The 18,004-nt window shown below is 58.9% G+C and overlaps 3 protein-coding genes across 7 annotated transcripts; 2 read left to right on the forward strand and 1 right to left on the reverse strand.

Annotated features, from left to right (window-relative positions):
- Positions 1-20: 20 nt before the first annotated feature.
- On the forward strand, positions 21-3,340 carry B3GAT3 (beta-1,3-glucuronyltransferase 3). Its single transcript, XM_043969542.1, has 5 exons — positions 21-623; positions 885-1,059; positions 1,633-1,993; positions 2,137-2,427; positions 2,817-3,340. Exons 1-5 carry the CDS (start codon positions 542-544, stop codon positions 2,913-2,915), a joined length of 1,008 nt encoding a protein of 335 aa, XP_043825477.1. The 5' UTR covers positions 21-541; the 3' UTR covers positions 2,916-3,340.
- Positions 3,341-3,524: 184 nt separating this feature from the next.
- On the reverse strand, positions 3,525-5,341 carry ROM1 (retinal outer segment membrane protein 1). Its single transcript, XM_043972547.1, has 3 exons — positions 4,682-5,341; positions 4,234-4,480; positions 3,525-4,099 (listed from the first exon to the last, which is right to left on the reverse strand). Exons 1-3 carry the CDS (start codon positions 5,269-5,271, stop codon positions 3,884-3,886), a joined length of 1,053 nt encoding a protein of 350 aa, XP_043828482.1. The 5' UTR covers positions 5,272-5,341; the 3' UTR covers positions 3,525-3,883.
- A 604-nt stretch (positions 5,342-5,945) lies between these two features.
- EML3 (EMAP like 3) lies at positions 5,946-17,730 on the forward strand. Of its 5 annotated transcripts, XM_043972574.1 has the most exons (22): positions 5,950-6,242; positions 6,742-6,967; positions 7,054-7,317; positions 7,495-7,608; positions 10,063-10,130; positions 10,500-10,623; positions 11,462-11,632; positions 12,022-12,091; positions 12,185-12,295; positions 12,509-12,604; positions 13,008-13,163; positions 13,387-13,528; positions 14,175-14,326; positions 14,457-14,582; positions 14,670-14,801; positions 15,000-15,067; positions 15,179-15,267; positions 15,534-15,631; positions 15,780-15,867; positions 16,475-16,573; positions 16,758-16,888; positions 17,277-17,730. In XM_043972574.1, the coding sequence occupies exons 1-22, from the start codon at positions 6,221-6,223 to the stop codon at positions 17,478-17,480; spliced, it is 2,751 nt and encodes a 916-aa protein (XP_043828509.1). In that variant the 5' UTR covers positions 5,950-6,220; the 3' UTR covers positions 17,481-17,730. The 5 variants fall into 5 exon arrangements, 3 of the variants coding, with proteins under 3 accessions (XP_043828510.1, XP_043828511.1, XP_043828509.1); XR_006353621.1 differs by lacking the exon at positions 17,277-17,730 and having other exon boundaries at positions 5,946-6,242; positions 15,179-15,256; positions 16,758-16,884; XM_043972575.1 differs by lacking the exon at positions 15,780-15,867 and having other exon boundaries at positions 5,947-6,242; positions 15,179-15,256.
- The last annotated feature ends 274 nt before the right edge of the window (positions 17,731-18,004 follow it).

Genomic DNA, 18,004 nt, shown 5'->3' on the forward strand with positions numbered 1-18,004 from the left:
CGGCGCGGGAAATCTAAGGGGTGGGACCGACCGGAGATTTACACCGGAAGTTAGGGGATGGGCCTGGGAAAGTGACCGGAAGTGAACACCAGCCAACCGGGACAGAAGGAGAGAGGGAAAGGGGAGGAGGCGTGGGCTCCTCATCCCGGACCCAGTTGAGGGGTGAGGCTGGGGTCGCGTCCAAAGACAGCGTCCACATCCCTGGACCCTCCTGTCATCATCGTTCCATACTCGTCTCTACCTCCTCCTCCTTTGCCGCTCTGCCTCCACAGCTCCTTTCCCCCCCCCTCCCCGGCCTTGTCATCCCCCTCCCCTGGCTCTGAAGCCCCCCAGGCTCTCCTGCGGCCTGGTCACCCGCCCAAGCCCCCATCCCCGGCCTGACCACCTCCCCCTACGCCCTCCCCAGGCCCCATAGATCCCCTTCCCTGCGCCCCCTCCCCCGCAGCCTCCCGCCTTGGTCAGTTCAGCCTTCACCCCAGGGCCCCGCCCCGTCCGGCCCTGGCCCCGTCCCCATGTGCGCAGGGGCCTCCCGGGCCTGGCCATGAAGCTGAAGCTGAAGAACGTGTTTCTCGTCTATTTCCTGGTATCCCTCACCGGCCTCCTCTACGCCCTCCTACAGCTCGGTGAGGAGGGGGGCGGGATGGCGACCTTCGGGGGGGGGGCGGCTCCGACCTCTCCTTCCGCTGGCGCTGGGGCTGGGGGCCGGGCCCCCGCTGCAGACCGGACGGCAGAACGTGGGGTCCGGCCACAGAGGGGGCGCCCCTTGCAGGCCCGCCCCCCGCCTCGTTCTGCAGCGCCCAGAGAGGCAAGGAGCCGCGGCCCCGGCTGCCTAGGGACGGACGGCGGTCTCGGCCGGCCCTGACGCCCTCTTCTCCGCCGCCCAGGCCAGCCCTGTGACTGCTCCCCACACCTTCGGGCAGCTGCCGAACACCTCCGCAGGAAAGACCTGAAGATCTCCCAGTTGCAGGCGGAGCTTGGCCGGCCTCCCCCGGCTCCCGCCCAGCCCCCCGAACCTGAGGCTCTGCCCACCATCTACGTCGTGACCCCTACCTATGCCAGGTAGCTGCTCTCTCTGGGTAGCCAGCTCCTTGGGTTTTTGGAAGCACTCGGGATGTGACTGGGGACCAGATGGTGGGCTGGGGGCGGGGCGGGGGGCGCAAGGCCTGCGGTCCAGGACTGACCGACATCCATCCTGAAAGGATGCTTTCTAAGTCTCGAGGGGCAGGAGCAGCAGGGGTGGGCCGGGCCTGGCTGGAGAGCCCGGGATGGGCTCTGGCACAGGGAGAAGATGGAGCGGGGCCCCCGCATCACCTGCCTAGGGCCCAGCTGAGTGCCGAGGGGAGCGAGGGGGCAAACAGACAGACGCAGATCTCCTCGTAGGCGATTTTTGCTATGACCCTGTGAAGTAGGTACCTTCTAGCTAGCAACAAGTCGAGAGTTCGTAGGATTTGCCAGGATCACGGCAGCAAAGAACATCAAAGGTGTTGGTTCCACGGAATCCTAAATCCAGGCTTCTTCCACTACAAGAATAGGCTCTGTCCCAAGGCTACATCAGGGTTCTGCCCTGGATAAGCAGCATCCCCCACCCCCCAGGTCCTTGCCTTCCCTTGCCTCCTGTTTCTCCCCCCTTAGGTTGGTACAGAAGGCTGAGCTGATCCGCCTCTCACAGACCCTGTCCTTAGTGCCCAGACTACACTGGGTCCTGGTGGAGGATGCCGAGGCCCCTACTCCAATGGTCTCCACACTGCTGGCTGCCTCTGGCCTCCGATTCACTCACCTAGTGGCCCTCACACCTAAGGGACAGCGGCTTCGAGAAGGGGAGCCAGGCTGGGTCCGGCCCCGGGGGGTGGAGCAGCGGAACCGAGCCCTGGATTGGCTCCGAGGAAAAGAAGCTGCGGTTGGTGGGGAAAGGGCCCCACCCCCTGTGGGGTCTCGAGGGGTCGTGTACTTTGCTGATGACGACAACACCTATAGCCGGGAGCTCTTCGAGGAGGTGAGAAGACAGTGGGAGGCAGAAGAGAACTCCTTAGTTACCAGCTCTGCTGAGGGGGGCCCTCGGAGGAGTCGGGTTGGGGTGGGGGTCATGCATTTTCTCGTGTCCTGTTCTCACCTTTCTCTATCTGTTTGATCCTTAAGATGAGGGGAACCCGAGGTGTGTCTGTGTGGCCGGTGGGGCTGGTCGGCGGCCTGCGATTTGAGGGGCCCCAGGTGCAGGGGGGCCAGGTGGTGGGCTTTCACACAGCCTGGGAGCCCAACCGGCCCTTCCCTCTGGACATGGCGGGCTTCGCCATATCCCTCCCCCTTCTCCTGTCTCGGCCTGGAGCCCAGTTTGACCCCACGGCCCCCCGGGGCCACCTGGAGAGCAGTCTCCTCAGCCATCTCATCGACCCCAAGGATCTGGAGCCCCGGGCTGCAAACTGCACACGGGTAAAGGCTTGGGAACTACAGGGTGGGAGGCAAGGGCAAGAACTGGGTATGGGTGCTAGCATCTTCGGGCATAAGCCTGCAGGCCCTCGTTGGAGAAGCCTCTTTGGCCTGTTCCCTCACTTGAGGGAGCCTGTTAGTGACAGCTTTAAGAACTAGTTGTAAGACCCAGAGCGGAGGGTCTGCTGATGGGAGAGAAGGGGCATTGGCCATCGAGCCCATAGGAGGCAGTGGGGGAGAGATCAGGCCTGGTGAAATCCCCCAATGGGAGAGGGTGAGAATGACGCATTGTCCCTTCCCCTCCTGGTGGGTTCACTGCAGAAGTCCCACCCACCCCGAGGGCCTCCTTCAGCTCCTCTCTGACTGGGGGGAGGGGACTGGCATGATTGCAGGTGCTGGTGTGGCACACGAGGACTGAGAAACCCAAGATGAAACAGGAGGAGCAGCTGCAGAGGCAAGGACGGGGCTCAGACCCCGGCATCGAGGTGTGACCGGTGATGCTGAGAGACTCCTTGGGATGTAGGTATGCTAGAGGAGTTGTCCCCTTGCCTTCCAAGGACCATGTAGGTTGCCAAGGTCATGACCCTCCAGATTCTGGGTCTGCCCCACGGGCCTGGTGGACACAGTGACCATTTCCAGGGCTCCTCCCTCCCCCCATCTTGCCACGTGGAGCTCTCCAGAGAGGACAAGTGGACGATGGTGTTGAGCCAGGTCAGCGCTGGGGTGGGGAGATGCCCCAGGACAGATGGACTCTGCCAGAAGACCAGGGATGACTGCCCGATGAGGGCTGCTGTCCAGTTACTCAGTGGACATGGGCATGCATTTGGGGATCTGATCAGGAAGGGGCTGCTGGGTCCCTCCCCACAGTGAGCATGTTCCCCCATTCCTACCTCCAGAATAAAGTATGTCAATCCTCTGACTTCTGCTCTGTGTCCTCCACCCCCCAACACACACACACCCCAACGCCCAGGAGGCCTGGGGTCTGAACCCCCTTAGGATCAGGTCAGACCCCCGTGTGGTACCAGTGCCTTCCCCTTCCTGAGAAAGAAAGGCAGAAAAGCATCAAGCGGCTGACGTTTATTGATTTTTGTACGTATGGAGATTTTTGCCTTTTTTTTCCTGGGTGGCCGGCCCTCCCTCCTCTGAGCTGTTCCTTCTGGCCCCCCAGGAGTGGGCCTTCTCCCCCCCTCACCTGTGCCAGGGGCAGTGGCTCTGAACTGGGATGGTGGGTTTCTGTTCCTACCTTTAGCTACTTCTAGGTAACGTTCCCCTGCGTCTCCTGGCTGTTGCCCCTAATCTAGTTCCCTTCCTCTTTTCCCTGGGCCCTGCTGTTGCCCCTTCTTCATTCTCCTCCAGAGCCATGCCCACCTCAGCATGGACACCACTGGGGGCAGGGGAATTGAGAAATACCCCCTCCAGCCTCTCATCCTCGTGTCCCCCCCTTCCCCTCCTGTGGGTGCTAGGCTTCTGCTGGGGTCTCCTCAGCCGGGGCCTCTGGTGGGACCTCTTCGGGCACGGGTCTCTGAGCACAAAGCCCCTGCTGGAAAGCACTTTTCAGCATCTCTTTGAGCCCCCCAGGGAACAGGTAGCCTTGGGTCTCACCCTCCCCATCTATGGCTCCCCCCAGGCCCTCCAGAGCAGTCTGCAGGTACCGGAGTCCCAGGAGCACCAGCACCTGTGAGGGGTAGAGGGAGAGAAGTCAGGGGAGAGTTGGCTCCGCTCAGGGGCCCCTCTGACTGCTACCCCAAGGTAGTGACTCTCAGAGCTGGCCGTGCTCAGCTTAGTCTGCTTCAGGGGAATTGTGCTCACCTGCAACAGGAAGGTGATGCCCAGCACAGTGGCCAGGGTACTGGCCAGCCCCCACAGGTGCCTCAGCAACACACCGTGGCAGCCCTGTTCCCAGAGGTTGAGGTTGGGCTGCCGGGGGTCAGACAGGGGGTGGGCCTGCATGGTGGAGAGCTGGTTCTGCACGCAGGGCCGAGGGGAGTGGGGGTTACAGCACGAGAAGGGGACTCCGTCGATTAGGTAGAGTCCTTCCACGTTGCTCTGGATCTGGCTGTCAAAGAAGCACAGGGGCTGTCAGCCAAGTGAACCCCAGGAGCCGACTCTTGGGGAGGGGATAGATCCACCTCCTGGGGGGAGGCATTAGGGGGAGACGGGCTGGGGGCAGATGTGGCTAATGGGACCCACAGGGATGAGATGGGCGGTGGGCGGGGTCGCAGGACCAGAAGAGGCCAAGAAGCAATCCATCACTTACTCGATTATGTCCTGGTTATCGGGGTCCAGATACCGGCTGCTGACCCACTGAACAGTGAACCAGTCTTTGTAGCTGTGCCGGCCACAGCAGTGGTATTCGAGCTGCAGCTCATCCATCAGCCGCTTGCCGTTGCAGTGCCCAGGCACCTCTGTGTCCTTGTAGTGGTCCAAGGCTGTTCTCAACCCGCTCTCTAGGGCGGCATCCAGGCCTCTGGGCAATGCCAGGGCCAGACATACTGCTAGGGCCAAGAGACCCCCACCCCCAACTGTCCCAGCCACCAGGATTGGGCCCAACACCCCTCGCCAAGGGGGGTATCGGGCCGCATCTAAGGACGCTCTAGTGGCCCCAGCCCCTACGATCCCTGTGCCCAGGGCAGCTGCCCCAGCAGCCAAAGCTGTCTTGGGGAGGGCTGGAAAGGAGCAGGTGGGGTCCAAGAAAGGGCTTAGATGCCACAGCTGCAGAAGGAGGTGGCCACTAGAGATGAGGGTGAGGCCACCAGCCAGTGCCAGCAGCCAGGAGAGAAGCCAGAGCCCCTGGGCCAGGCGGATCCGGGCCTGGAGGGGCAGGGGAAGGGGCAGAATGGCAGCCATCTCCCATCTCTGCCCTGGGGGAGTGCAGAGGGGCCTGCCAGGGGACCAAGATAGGGGCGAGGCCGCTGAGTCAGCCTGGCTTGGCTCAGCGCTGGGTTAATGCCAACCTGACCCCAATACCCCAGGGTCCCACCCCTAGGCCCTAATAACTTTTTGCCCTGCCCCACCCCCCAGCCAGCCCCAGTCCCAGCACTGATTTTCCTGGCTCCACCCCCCCCCGGTGGGCCCCGCCCCTACGGAGAAGACAGACAGTCCTGTGGCCCCGCCCCCTTCTTCTGTTCTTCCCCCTCAACCCCCCACCTGCCCGATCTGGTTTCTCTGTGCACTCTACACCCAACACACACACTTTGCCCTAGTCCGTCAAAGTGGGTGGGTGGGAACTCCGCTGGGGAGCCTGTCGGGTGTCGTAGCTCACCCTTCTTGGGTCCCCTGGGAATAGAGGAGAAAGTGTGTGGGAGCGATCCTGGGAGAGTTGGGGGTTAGGAGAGGCAGGGGCACTTGGAGGCTGGGGCGGGGGGTGGGGGGGCCGGGGGACCGGAGGGGGGCCAGTGGGTCACGGGAGGTCTGGGGCCCTTTGCCCCGCCCTCCCTTCCGCCCCCGTGGGAGTACAGCCGGGTCCGGGCAGGGAGGGGTTACCAGGCGGCCCGCCCCCCCCCGCCCCCCCACTGCCCCCCCCCCCCAGTGCTTCCTGGCTGCTCCGCGTCCGGCGTCTGTTTGCGCCGCGGAGCAGGGGCCCGGGACTGCTCCCCTGCCCCTCGGGAGCACCGCGCGAGCCGGGGGACAGCGCCCTCCTGCACACCGACGGGGGCCCCTGCTCCGCCCCCCCGGCTGCCCGCTGCCCGCCCGGTCGTCCAGTGCCCTCCCCAGGCGGGCCATGGCCCTCGCATCTCTCCAGCCCTAGACGCGGCCGCCACTCGCGGCTGGGCTCGGAGCACCCCGGGGGGGCAGAATGGACGGGGCCGCGGGGCCGGGTGAGTACGGGGCCAGGGGGACGGGGAGTCCCCGGGGCCTCGGGGGCACTTCCAAGGGGCTCCCCGGTGCTGGCCTGCAGCGATGCGCAGCGTGGAGCCCCTGCCTTCCCGGGGCGCTGTTAGCCTGCTGTCACTCCCCACGTCCCCTCTGTCCTACTCCACGTTGCTCCCTATCTCCCGACTAGGTCGGGCAGGAAGGGGCCCGCCTGGTTGAGCCCTGGCCAGGAGGGAGGAGTGGGCGTCAGGGAATGAACTCGCTTCCTCCCCCGGAATCTCCACCCTGAGTCCGGCCCCCTCCCTTCTCTCCTTCCTGAGCCTGGGGACAGCTTGCGCCTTTGGAGGGGACTTGGGGGCCTCTGGTTCTCTTCAGGCTTTATCCCCGAGGGAATGAAGTTGGGCCAGGAGCCAGGAGCCCGGGAGCCCTGGGTCCTGCTCCGAAATTCGGGCCCAGCAGAGAGCTGAGCAGGCCGGGTGAGATTGCCCCTCTCTCCTGATGTAGGTGAGGGACAGGCTGGGGGCTGGGAACCCCCCGGTTCAGACATCCTGGGCTCCTTAAGCCAGAGGCTCCGGGTTCAAGAGGAGGAGATGGAGCTGGTGAAGGCTGCCTTGGCTGAAGTCCTGCGGAGACTCAAGCTGCAGGAGGGGGCCCCAAGTTTGCCCCTGGGAGCCCCACCTTCCCCTGTCTCCATGCAGGCATCCAGAGAGTCTGCCTCACTTAGCGACAGGTACCTGGCTGCCTTTGCACCTCCTTCCTCCTTTCTCTTGGCTGCTTTCTGCCCCGAGGACTCAGTTCATCTCATCTCTCCTCCAGAGGCCCCTCAGCCCCTCCCGGACTGCCACCTGCACCCAGCCCTTCCTTGGTGAGCAGGGGCACCCAGACGGAGATGGAGGCTGAATGCAAGCTGTCTTCTGGCTCCTTAACCTTGAGCAACGGGCCCCCAGCCCCTCCTGGGGGTGGAGAAGAGGAGCTGGGGGGTGCCCAGTCAGAAGGAGGGGGCAGCAGCAGTGGTGGCGCTGGCTCTCCTGGCCCTCCCGGGGCCCTGCGGCCCTTTCAGCTCCCTCAAAGGGGGGACACGTGAGTCTCCTGGGCATGGGGGGAGCGACCATGGGAGAGGGAGGAAGGGGGGTATCCAAGGGACCCTGTGCCTCCTGGGAGGAAAGTGGGAATGGAGGCTCATTCTTTAACGGCATCTTCTTTCTTGTCTTCTCTGGGGACCTGTTCCCCCATCCCCATCCCACCTCCCCCCTTCAGGCCTCGTCGGAATTCCTCCTCTTCCTCCTCTCCTTCAGAACGGCCTCGACAGAAACTGTCCAGAAAAGCAGCCTCATCGGCCAATCTGCTGCTCCGGTCAGGCAGTTCCGAAAGGTGGGCTGCTCCCTCTTCAGAGCCAGCCCTTCCTCTCTATCCTCCCAGTAAAAGTTTTCCCACGTGATCGTCAGATCCTGGTGGGGGTGGTAGCAACAGGTCATCCAGCCCAGCTCCCAAGTCTTGAATCCCTGCCCCAGCATCATCAGAGATCTCCAGGAGGTCCTAGCCATCACTAGACTTTCGATCATTCATTCATACAACAAACATCTGAGGTAACATTTCTCACCACAGTGAGTGAAATAGATGTTTTACAGATGAAGAAACTGAGGCTCGGACAGATTAGAAGTCTAAATGTCTGAGGCAAGTTTCAAACTCAGAGGTTTATGACTCCTAGCCCGTGTCACTGATTCCCACCCCCTCCCCAAACTTATTTTTGTCACCCCTGCCTGGGCACTGTGGAACAGGCATGGATGAATGGGCTTCTGGCTTAGGATCTTATAACTTGGGCTGGAAGGGCTGTCAGAGGATCTTGTTCAGGGATTCTTAACCTGGGGCCCACAAATTTGTTTTAAAAAATATTTTAATAACTATTTCAATTTCATTGGCTCCCCAATTACTCCTATATATTCCATTTTATTCATCTAAAAACAATATTCCTCAAAGGGACCAATAACTTAAAAAAAAAAAGGTTAAGAACTCGCCATCTAGTCTGGCCCTTTCATTTTATTCAGGAGGAAACTGAGACCCAGAGAGAAATGAGTGTGATTTTAACCTAGGACCTCCTAACTGCTTCCCCATCACCCTCAGCAGGTTCCAATAGAAGCCTACCCCCACCTAGCCAAAGCCCATGTTCCCAGCACATGTCAATCAGGCCATTGAGATGTATCCTTCCCTCTGGGCTGATTTGTTAGGCTGTTACAAATCAAGTTACTGTAGCAGGGTGTGCCAGAGGGCCTTCCCTCCCATGGACCTGGGGTATTCCCCAAGCAGACAGATCTCTTTGCCCCCAGCAGCCCCATAGCCTCTCACCCTGGTCCAAGCTATTCCCAGGAGGTCAGCTCCCATCCGGTAGGGGGTAGGAACTCTTGCTCAGGCAGGCCAGAAGGCCCCATCAAGCCTGACCCACTGAGCCCCTGCTGTCACAGAGGCAATGACGTAATCAAACCTTGTTTCTCTGAGCCCGGAAGGTGAACAAAACATTTTCTTCCCAACAACCTTGTGAGCTAGGTGAAAGCCAGGTTCAGCATTCCCATTTTGGGGCGTCACGGCCTCTGTGGTAGCTCTGGTCCCTCCAGGCCTGGCAGGGTTCTTTCTGACCTACCATCTCTAGGGAGCCACAGATAATTGTAGAACTAGAATCCTGAACAGACCTACAAACCTGGGGCAGCTAGGTGATGCAGTGGATAAAGCACTGGCTTTGGATTCAGGAGGACCTGAGTTCAAATGTGGCCTCAGACACTTGACACTTACCAGCTATGTGACTCTGGGCAAGTCACTTAACCCTCGTTGCCCTGTCTAAAAAAAAACAAACAAAAAAAGACCTACGGACCTGGAATAAGAAAAGGAAAGAAGCCCAGTGCTAACTGCTGGCAAGCCAAGGGAAATTCTGATGGTCCTGTAACTTGTGAGCCCCAAGCAGAGCATTCTTAGGCCTCAGGACGTTTTACCTCTTAGCCCAGTCCTGTCCTTGGGTTTCTTTTTGGTTGGAGAAAGCCAAGGACCCTGTGTTCTAAGGCCCTTAAAAGTCTCTTTGCCGTCATGAGAAGCATCAGGAGAGGCCTGGCTTTGAATCCTCTCTCAGACACTTAATAGCTGTGTGAGCCTCTATCTTCTGCAAAACGGAAACAATAATGGCCATGGGGGAGGCCTCACAACTTCATGGACCCATCAGCCTCTTGGAAAAACCTGCGTTCAAGTGTGGCCACTGACACAAACTGACTGCGACCCCGGCCTGTCACTCATTCCAAGTCACTTAACCCTTACAGCACCTCGGGCAATGCCCTAGAACAGAATAGGGCACTTACTGATCTTCTTGGGCCTCTCTTTATCACTAGTAATTCCCAGGAGAGCCAACTGTCCCCCAGCGGCTATGGCGGCAGCTGAGTGGTAGCTGTGTGATTCTGGGCAAGTCATTTCCACTTGTTTGCCTCAGTTTCCTCATCTGTGAAATAGGGGTGACCATAGCACTGAGATGGTATTTGTCGAAATTCTTTGTAAACCTTAAAACACTATATAAGGGCTAGCTATAATTATGGTATCTCCTACTTGAGGCTAGTCATTGGTCCCTTTGAGGAATATTGTTTTTAGATGAATAAAATAGAATACATAGGAGTAATTAGGGAGCCAATGAAATTGAAATAGTTATTAAAATATTTTTTAAAACAAGTTTGTGGGCCCCAGGTTAAGAATCCCTGAACAAGATCCTTCTCCCAGACTCCTCGCTCCGAGGTCTTGCTCTGTGACACATCCTCACCTCTTGGCCTTTTTTTTTTTTTAACCCTCTCTCTTCAGCCGAGGAGCGAAAGATCCAGTCTCCAGCCCCGGAGGCCCTGGTTCTCGGAGGAGCAATTATAACCTGGGTAAGGGCAGTTCTGGGGAAACAGGGTGTGTTTGGTGGGAGGGGGAGGCCAGGCAGGTGAAAGTGGCTACCTCCAAAGGGAGTGAGTTCTCCATCCAGGGAGATCTCCCAGCAGTGAGTGGTGAGAAGATCACTCGTTAGCTGTGCTGTAAAGGTGAGATCTGTGGGCAGGTGTGGGTTCAATAAGATGGCCTGGAGGGTCCTTGCCAACTCTGTGACTGTGGAACTCTGAGCCTGGCATTGAGGACAGTGGGGCTCAGAAGATGGAATTCAACTCCCAGTTTGTCCTCTTTCTCCCAGTCAACAGTCTCTCGGGGGCAGGGGGAGAGGGAACTGGAAGGTAACCCTGGTCTCCCTGTCTCCCCTGCAGAGGGCATCTCAGTGAAGATGTTCCTTCGGGGTCGACCCATCACCATGTACATCCCGTCGGGCATCCGCAGTCCCGAGGAGCTGCCCAGTGGCCCACCCCCTGAGAACCTCAGCCTTGACTGGGTGTATCCTCCTGTCCTGTCCCCTGGCCCACAATGGCCACCTTTCCCCTCCTCTCCTTGCAGTTCCCCTCAAAGAACCCAGAATCCCCTTGTCCTGCCCCCAACGCCCTTGCCAGCAAAAGCACCTTCTCCCTGCCCTCTGTCCACTCTTGACTTCTGACCCCTGTCGTCATGGAGGAGTTTCACAATTCAGTCCCACAGGCATTTATTGAGCATTTGCCTCATGAGGGAGCAATAAAGTGCATGCACTTAAGTTTGTTACAAGGTAGGATGGGATAGCAAGAGGTGTAAAGCAGGAATGTCTCAGCCTCAGCAAGGGAAGAGCAAAGAAAAAGGCCCCTGAGCTGGGCTCCAGCAGACAAAGGGGATTCCACCAGGCAGAGGAGGAAGGCCGGAGGTGATAGGTCAGGTTTGGCGAGCGGCACATCTGGTCTGATGGCCACACCTGCAGTGGGTGAAGAAATGCCAGGTTGAGGCAGCAGCAACACACTGAGGCTGCTTAAGCCCTGGAGTATATGGGCAGAGGGGTGACTTTGGTGGCAGAGACTTGGGATGGCTCTGGAGGTCTCTTCTTGGTTCTGAGATTCTGGGGCTCTCTGGCCCTGGTGGGGGACCGAGGAGGCCCAGAACCAGGCCCATGGCTTGGAGGGGGTCGAGAATGAGAAAGATTGGAGGGGGGCAGCTAAGGTCGTGGGCAGGCTTTGGCTGCCCTGGGAGGTGGGGGAAATGGGGGAGATGGGAGCGCCGGGGCAATGACAAGGCTGGCAGAACTGTCCCCAAGAATTCTGATGTCACCTCAGCACTGGCCTCTTTTCCTTGACCTTCCTCCTCCTCCTCCCAGTTATGGGTATAGGGGCCGAGACTCTCGTTCCAACTTGTTTGTGCTTCGCTCTGGGGAAGTGGTTTATTTCATTGCCTGTGTGGTGGTGTTGTATCGTCCAGGAGGAGGCCCGGGAGGCCCTGGGGGCGGTGGCCAGAGACACTACCTGGGCCACACAGACTGTGTTCGCTGGTGAGGTCAACACCACAGGTTGAGGTGGGGGGGGGGCGTTGTGGGAATGGAGGACCCGGGAGGTGTGGGGGAGCTGGTTCAGTCTGCCAGCAAGGGATGGAGAGATACCCCCAGGGACAAGGTCAGGGGGAAGGAAGGAGGTTGAGGGGAGGGCCAGAAGCAGTGACTCAAGGACAGTGGTGGGTTAACTGGGTTTGGAGGCAGAGGGTCTGCGTTCAATTCTTCCATCACTTCTGGGATGACCAAGCAAATCCTTTCCCCTCTCCGTGGCCTCTGTTGAAACAGCTGGTCTTTGATCATGTAACTTAGAAGCAGATGATCAAAGGGACCTCCCGGGCAGGGGATTGAGGCCCCTCCCCCATTGGTATGTCCCCTTCTCCCCCTTTCAGTCTTGCTGTCCATCCTGACGGCGTCCGTGTAGCTTCTGGACAGACGGCAGGGGTTGACAAAGATGGGAAGGTACTGTCAGGCAGCAGGCCTGGAGGGGGTGGGCTGACCGCTTGACCCTTTTGTGACTTCCCTTTGCCCCTGCCCCTCTGACTCTACCTTCAGCCACTTCAGCCTGTGGTTCACATCTGGGATTCAGAGAAGCTGCATAAGCTACAGGAGATCGGACTCGGAGTGTTTGAGCGAGGAGTTGGCGCCCTTGCCTTCTCCGGCTCGGTGAGCTGGCCCCTCCCCACCTTTGAAAAATTCTCAGTCCCTGCCCATGCCAGGATTTTGTGTTATCTCAGCCCATGGCGTTTCCCAACTTACACAGTGCCTGGCACACAGCACGTTCCTAGGAAGAGTTGACTGCCCGCCTGCCCATCATCTTGCTGCCCCCTCTGAGCGGGCATGCTCGAGCCCTGCCTGTCCCCTCTGCTCCCCCCGCAGGATCAGGGCAACTTCCTGTGCGTGGTGGACGACTCCAACGAGCACATGTTGTCAGTGTGGGACTGGAACCGAGGTGCCAAGCTGGTGGAAATCAAGGTGAGGGTTCGAGGCTCTCAGGGCTTTGGGTCTGGGACCTGAGTGGTTGGCCACAGTCATGGTGAAGTCTCTGGTAGTTTAGGGGACAGAAGGAAGAGCCAGGGTCTGGGACTAGCTTGGAGTCTTTGGAGGCTTCCCTCCATGGTTAGCAGCCTCCTTTCAGGAAGGAGAGGCAGCTGGATTTGGGTTCAGATCCCACCACTACCTTTTACTGCTCCTGTATGACCTTGAGCCAGTCACTTCTCCCTGGGCCTAATTTTCTTCTGAAAAACACTAAATGCCCTCCAAGGTCCCTTTTAGCATTTTCTCTTTGAGCCCCAGAGGGGTGGGAAGTGGCTCCCCTTGGCTGGACTGGGTGAGAGGATCCGGGTGCTGTCTAATCCCCAGGTTTCCCTCCCTCCAGAGCACAAATGACTCTGTCCTGGCCGTTGGCTTCAACCCCCGAGATAGCAGTTGTATCGTCACCAGCGGAAAGTCCCACGTTCACTTCTGGAACTGGTCCACTGGAGGAGGGGCGCTGGGCAATGGGGGACTCACACGGAAACAGGGTGTCTTTGGGGTGAGGTCTGAAGGGTGGGGAAATTGTGTGCGCATTTGGGTGTAAAATGGGCACTGGGCCACAGTCTTCCCCTCAGACAGATCCAGATTTGATCCCTGACCTTGGACCCTCAGCTTTTCTGTGACCCCACCCCCGCCCTGCTCTTGACTTTCAAAAGTACAAACCTATCCCTTGACCACTCTGATGATCTCATGACTCACCTTTAACCTCTACCCCCTCCCAGAAATACAAGAAGCCCAAATTTGTCCCCTGCTTTGTGTTCCTTCCGGATGGAGACATCCTCACTGGGGACTCTGAAGGGACCATCCTCACCTGGGGGCGGAGCCCTCCTGACTCCAGGACCCCGGGCAGGGGTGGGGCTAAAGGTATACGATTCCCCTGAACCCCCAAAGCTTGGCGGGACCACCCCAAGAATGGAGAGCCAGGGCAGTTCCCAGAGGCAGGGCGGGGCATGGGGAGGAAGAAACACAGAGAGCCCTGGAGGTGGGCTAGGAACCCACCTTGGGAAGGTGACTTCCCTGAACTGACCTCAGTTTCCTCATCTGTGGGATGAGGGGGTTGGACTAGATCAGGCGTTCTTACCCTGGCTGATGGATAAATTTAGAAAGTCTATCAACTTGGAGGCAAAAAAGTGACATTGAAAAATATCCAGTAACCACTAACAGAACGTTAGCATCCCCTTCCCGTGTGAATGCAGGAAACCAACCACAGTGACATTAGCTTTCACTAGGCTGCCAGAGGGGCCCATATAATGCAAATAATGTGAAGACCCCTTGGACTTAGGGGGCTGCTAAGCCTTTCCACTTTGACATGCCAGCTTCCAAGGCCTCTTCCAGCACTGATGTGCCACATTTTAAGGTCCTTCCCAGCGCTGACATTCCAAGCTTTAAAGGATTCATTACACCTGGCCTTGGCCCTCACTTTATCCTCCTCCTCCCCCTCCATTGGACCCATCATAACCTGCCCAGTGGCCTTGATCCCACCAACTGTGGCCCTCCCTCCTCCATACAGAGACCTTTGGCATTGTGGCTCAGACCAGAGCCCATGAGGGCTCCATCTTCGCTCTGTGTCTCCTGAAGGACGGGACTGTGCTGAGCGGGGGTGGGCGGGATCGAAGGCTGGTTCAGTGGGGGCCAGGGCTCACTGCCCTCCAGGAGGCTGAGGTAAAGCCGGGACTGGAGCTGGGGGAAGGGGGAGGGGAAGAACTAGGGCAGAGGGGGCTGCAGAGCAGACGTTAAGTTGGTGGGACTTTTTTCTTCCTGAAACATGCACACCCTCCCCATCCCCCTCCAGATTCCAGAACAGTTCGGAGCTGTCCGGGCCATCGCAGAAGGGCTGGGCTCCGAGCTGCTGGTGGGCACCACCAGGAATGCGCTGCTCAGGGGAGACCTGGCTCAGGGTTTTTCCCCTGTTATCCAGGTAAGGGTTTGTGTGGGGCCAGAGGAGTGTGGGGCTGGGCAGCAGCAGGGAGCTCTGATGACACCATCCTGCCTCGGTATCCCTTAGGGTCACACTGATGAACTCTGGGGTCTCTGCACTCACCCCTCCCTGAACCGCTTCCTCACCTGTGGCCACGACCGGCAGCTCTGTCTCTGGGATGGGGAGTGTCACGCCCTGGCCTGGAGCCTCGATCTCAAGGTACCTTGGCCCAGACCTGGAGCCTACACCTGGATCTCCTGAGGCCCCTGTCCATTACCTCCCCCCCAGTCTGTGGAGAATCCAGCGCCCTCTCCCGGGGCAGGGCAGGGCCATCTGGTGGGGTTCCCCCCCCATGAGAAAAGTATCTCCTTAAATGCCAACCCCAGCATCCTCTTTCTGACCACCTCCCTCCTCCAGGAGACCGGTCTCTGTGCTGATTTCCACCCCAGTGGGAAGGTCGTGGCTGTGGGACTAAACACTGGGAGGTGAGAGTGGTTTGGGAGCCAGGATCCAGGGCTGGAGAGGGGAGGAGGGAGGTAAGGGTAAGGTGGCAGTGGAGCGCTGGCCACGGGCCCCATGCCCTCCTCTGACCCCAGGTGGCTAGTTCTGGACACGGAGACTCGAGAGATTGTGTCCGATTTCACTGATGGGAATGAGCAGCTCTCAGTTGTCAGGTATAGTCCAGGTGAGAGCCTCTCCCTCCCCTTCCCCCATCCAGAGGCCTCTCTCTCTGTGACCTGCCTCCCCCCTCCGCTCCCTTCCTCGATCCTTTCTCTGACATTACCTTCCAGTTATTCTCTACCTATTTTTGACGTCCATTATGGTTGGCCCCTTGTCTCTGCTAGAGAGCAGGGACTGTTTGGTTTTGTTCTTCCTTATACACCCTGCTCCTAGCACAGTGCTTGGCCCATAGTAAGCCCTTAAGGAATGCTTGTTGACTGACCCCTTCAGATGGGATGTACCTGGCCATCGGTTCCCACGACAACATGATCTACATCTACGGGGTTTCCATCGATGGGGCCAAGTGCAGCCGGGTTGGCCGATGCGTGGTGAGTGTACTGAGCTAGCCCAGTGGGATGGGGGTGGGGGTGGGAAGGGCAGGCTAGCTCTGCCCAGACTTTCCTAGGGAATGGCCTGCTGCTGGGGTGGGAACGGAAGGCTCCAATTTTGACACCCCCCTCCCCCTCCTTCTCCCAGGGGCACTCCAGCTTCATCACCCACCTAGACTGGTCCAAGGATGGGAATTTCATCATGTCCAATTCTGGGGACTACGAGATCCTCTACTGTGAGGAGGGGTTCACAGGGGTGGGTCCCAGAAAAGACAGAGCTACAGGGATCAAGTTTTCTCACCCACTGTGGCTCAGAGCTAGGGTGCCAGGAGGGTATTTGGGGTCAGAGGTGCTGGGTTTGAATCCCAGCTCTGCTGCTTACTTTGGGGTGTGGGGGGAACCTGGCACAAGTCACCCCCCCTTAGCTTTCCATTTCCTAAGTCTGTAAAAGGAGAAGATTTGGGTCTGTCTCAGTTCTCACATTCTAGGTTCTAAGCTCCCTGTCCGTGCTAACATTCTAGCTTTTAAGGTCCCCGCTGAGCGCTGACTTTCTTGCTCCAAAGCCCCTTCCTGCTGTGACATTTGATATTTCTATTTTCTAAGCTCCTTCCGGCTCTAAATGCTATGATCTCATGAACCTAATCCATGGAAAATGTACTAAGCAAAGACCTTTAGAGAAAAGTTGTCCGGGGCACTGGGTGAGGGGGTGATTTCGATGACACGGATTTGTCGGGAAATCCAGGAACCCACGTGGTCATCTCGCCCCTCTCATTCCCTTCAGCCGGCTGAATTGATGGAAAGGGATTGTCCTAAGTCGGGCTTCCTTACTTCCTTTTCTCCCAGGGGACGTGGCTGGGGGGTGCAAGCTGCTGAGAAACCGGTATGAGAGCCGGGACCGAGAGTGGGCCACCTACACCTGTGTCTTGGGTTTCCACGTGTACGGTGAGCACCGAGCCTGGTGAAGATAGCTGGGAATAGCGGTTGAACGGCTCCAGGGCGAGAATGCAGGGTTGTGGGTCTGGGAATGTCCGGGGAACGAAAGAAATGCTGGGCCTGTGGGTGGCCGGGAATGCGGGAGCTTGTATAAGGAGGAGGAAGCAGGAATGAGGCGGGTTTGCCTTGGTAGGCGTCTGGCCGGATGGATCCGACGGGACAGATATCAACTCCTTGTGCCGGTCCCACAATGAGCGAGTCGTAGCAGTGGCCGACGACTTCTGCAAAGTGCACCTGTTTCTGTACCCGTGTGCCCGGGCCAAGGTGAGGGGTCTTCCCCACCCCACAGGCCCAGAGGCCAGAGGAGTGGCTGGAGAATGGGAGGGATGCAAGATGGGAATCAGTCCAGAGCTGCTGAAGAGTACTGGGGGAGGGGGTGGGGGAGACTCCGAGGGAGACCGCAGTACAACTTTAGTGGAAAGAGCATTTGGACTTGGAGTAATGAGACTGAGATTCAACTACTGGCTGCGTGACCTTGAGCAAGTCGCTTCCATTCCCCAGACTCAGTTGCCTCGTTTGTCAAATGATGGTATCTAAGCTTCCCTGCAGCGCTAAATCCCATGTAAACGGGCCAGATTCCACCTATTTCTTCCCATTCTGCGTCGTCCGGTCCCGTCCCCTCTCCAACCCTCCCTTCCCCTCCCCCCCTCAGGCTCCCAGCCGAAAGTATGGAGGTCACGGCAGCCACGTCACCAGTGTCCGATTCACTCATGACGATTCTCACCTCATCTCACTGGGAGGAAAGGATGCGAGCATATTCCAGTGGCGCATGCTGGGTGGGGGGGGCCCTGGAGCAGCCCCCCCTACACCCTCCCGCACCCCTTCCCTCTCCCCCGCCTCATCGCTGGATGCCTGACCCCACCGGAACTAGCTGGAGTGGGTGGGTTTAGAGGGTGCTTTCTCCCCTACCTCCCGTCGCCCCCACCCCCCTCCCAAGGACCAGGAGCCTCCTCTTCTAACTTCGTTACATTCCGTGCCTTCTCCCGGTCCGGGAGGGGCGTTGGGACACCCCCCCCCCCTCCCAACACTGTACAGATCAGCAGGCTGAGCCGAGCAGCCCCCACCCTCCCCCCCAGACCCCGCAGCAGCGCAGGGGCAATAAAACAGATGCAAAGTCCCTTCGCAGCCTCCGCGTGTCCTTCTGCGGGGGAAGGGCTGGGGGTGGCCTGGGGAGGGGGTAGAGAGAGCCCTGGGGTGGAAGTTAGAGGACCGGCTGTGAAGGCTCGCTCTAGGCAGCCTCTGTAACCAGGAGTGGGGTTGGACACGCTGCTCCCTCACCAAGGGCGCTTCCCGCTCCCAGGCTCCCGCATGGACCCGGGTTGGGGGCAGTGAAACACCTCGGGCGGGGGTTGGACCGAACAAGGAAGAGAAAAGAGCGAG

This window comes from Dromiciops gliroides, chromosome 6, assembly GCF_019393635.1.
Source record: "Dromiciops gliroides isolate mDroGli1 chromosome 6, mDroGli1.pri, whole genome shotgun sequence".
NCBI lineage: Eukaryota > Metazoa > Chordata > Mammalia > Microbiotheria > Microbiotheriidae > Dromiciops > Dromiciops gliroides.

Excerpts from the sequence above, each read along its gene's own strand:
- B3GAT3 (XM_043969542.1), top strand. The coding sequence starts at position 542 with ATGAAGCTGAAGCTGAAGAACGTGTTTCTCGTCTATTTCCTGGTATCC. Across the intron at positions 624-884 it reads CTACGCCCTCCTACAGCTCG|GCCAGCCCTGTGACTGCTCC; the intron begins GTGAGGAGGGGG and ends TCCGCCGCCCAG. Across the intron at positions 2,428-2,816 it reads GGGCTGCAAACTGCACACGG|GTGCTGGTGTGGCACACGAG; the intron begins GTAAAGGCTTGG and ends GCATGATTGCAG.
- ROM1 (XM_043972547.1), bottom strand. The coding sequence starts at position 5,271 with ATGGCTGCCATTCTGCCCCTTCCCCTGCCCCTCCAGGCCCGGATCCGC. Across the intron at positions 4,481-4,681 it reads GATAACCAGGACATAATCGA|CCAGATCCAGAGCAACGTGG; the intron begins GTAAGTGATGGA and ends CTTCTTTGACAG. Across the intron at positions 4,100-4,233 it reads GCATCACCTTCCTGTTGCAG|GTGCTGGTGCTCCTGGGACT; the intron begins GTGAGCACAATT and ends TACCCCTCACAG.
- EML3 (XM_043972574.1), top strand. The coding sequence starts at position 6,221 with ATGGACGGGGCCGCGGGGCCGG. Across the intron at positions 12,092-12,184 it reads GGGTTGACAAAGATGGGAAG|CCACTTCAGCCTGTGGTTCA; the intron begins GTACTGTCAGGC and ends CTCTACCTTCAG. Across the intron at positions 15,268-15,533 it reads AGTTGTCAGGTATAGTCCAG|ATGGGATGTACCTGGCCATC; the intron begins GTGAGAGCCTCT and ends TGACCCCTTCAG.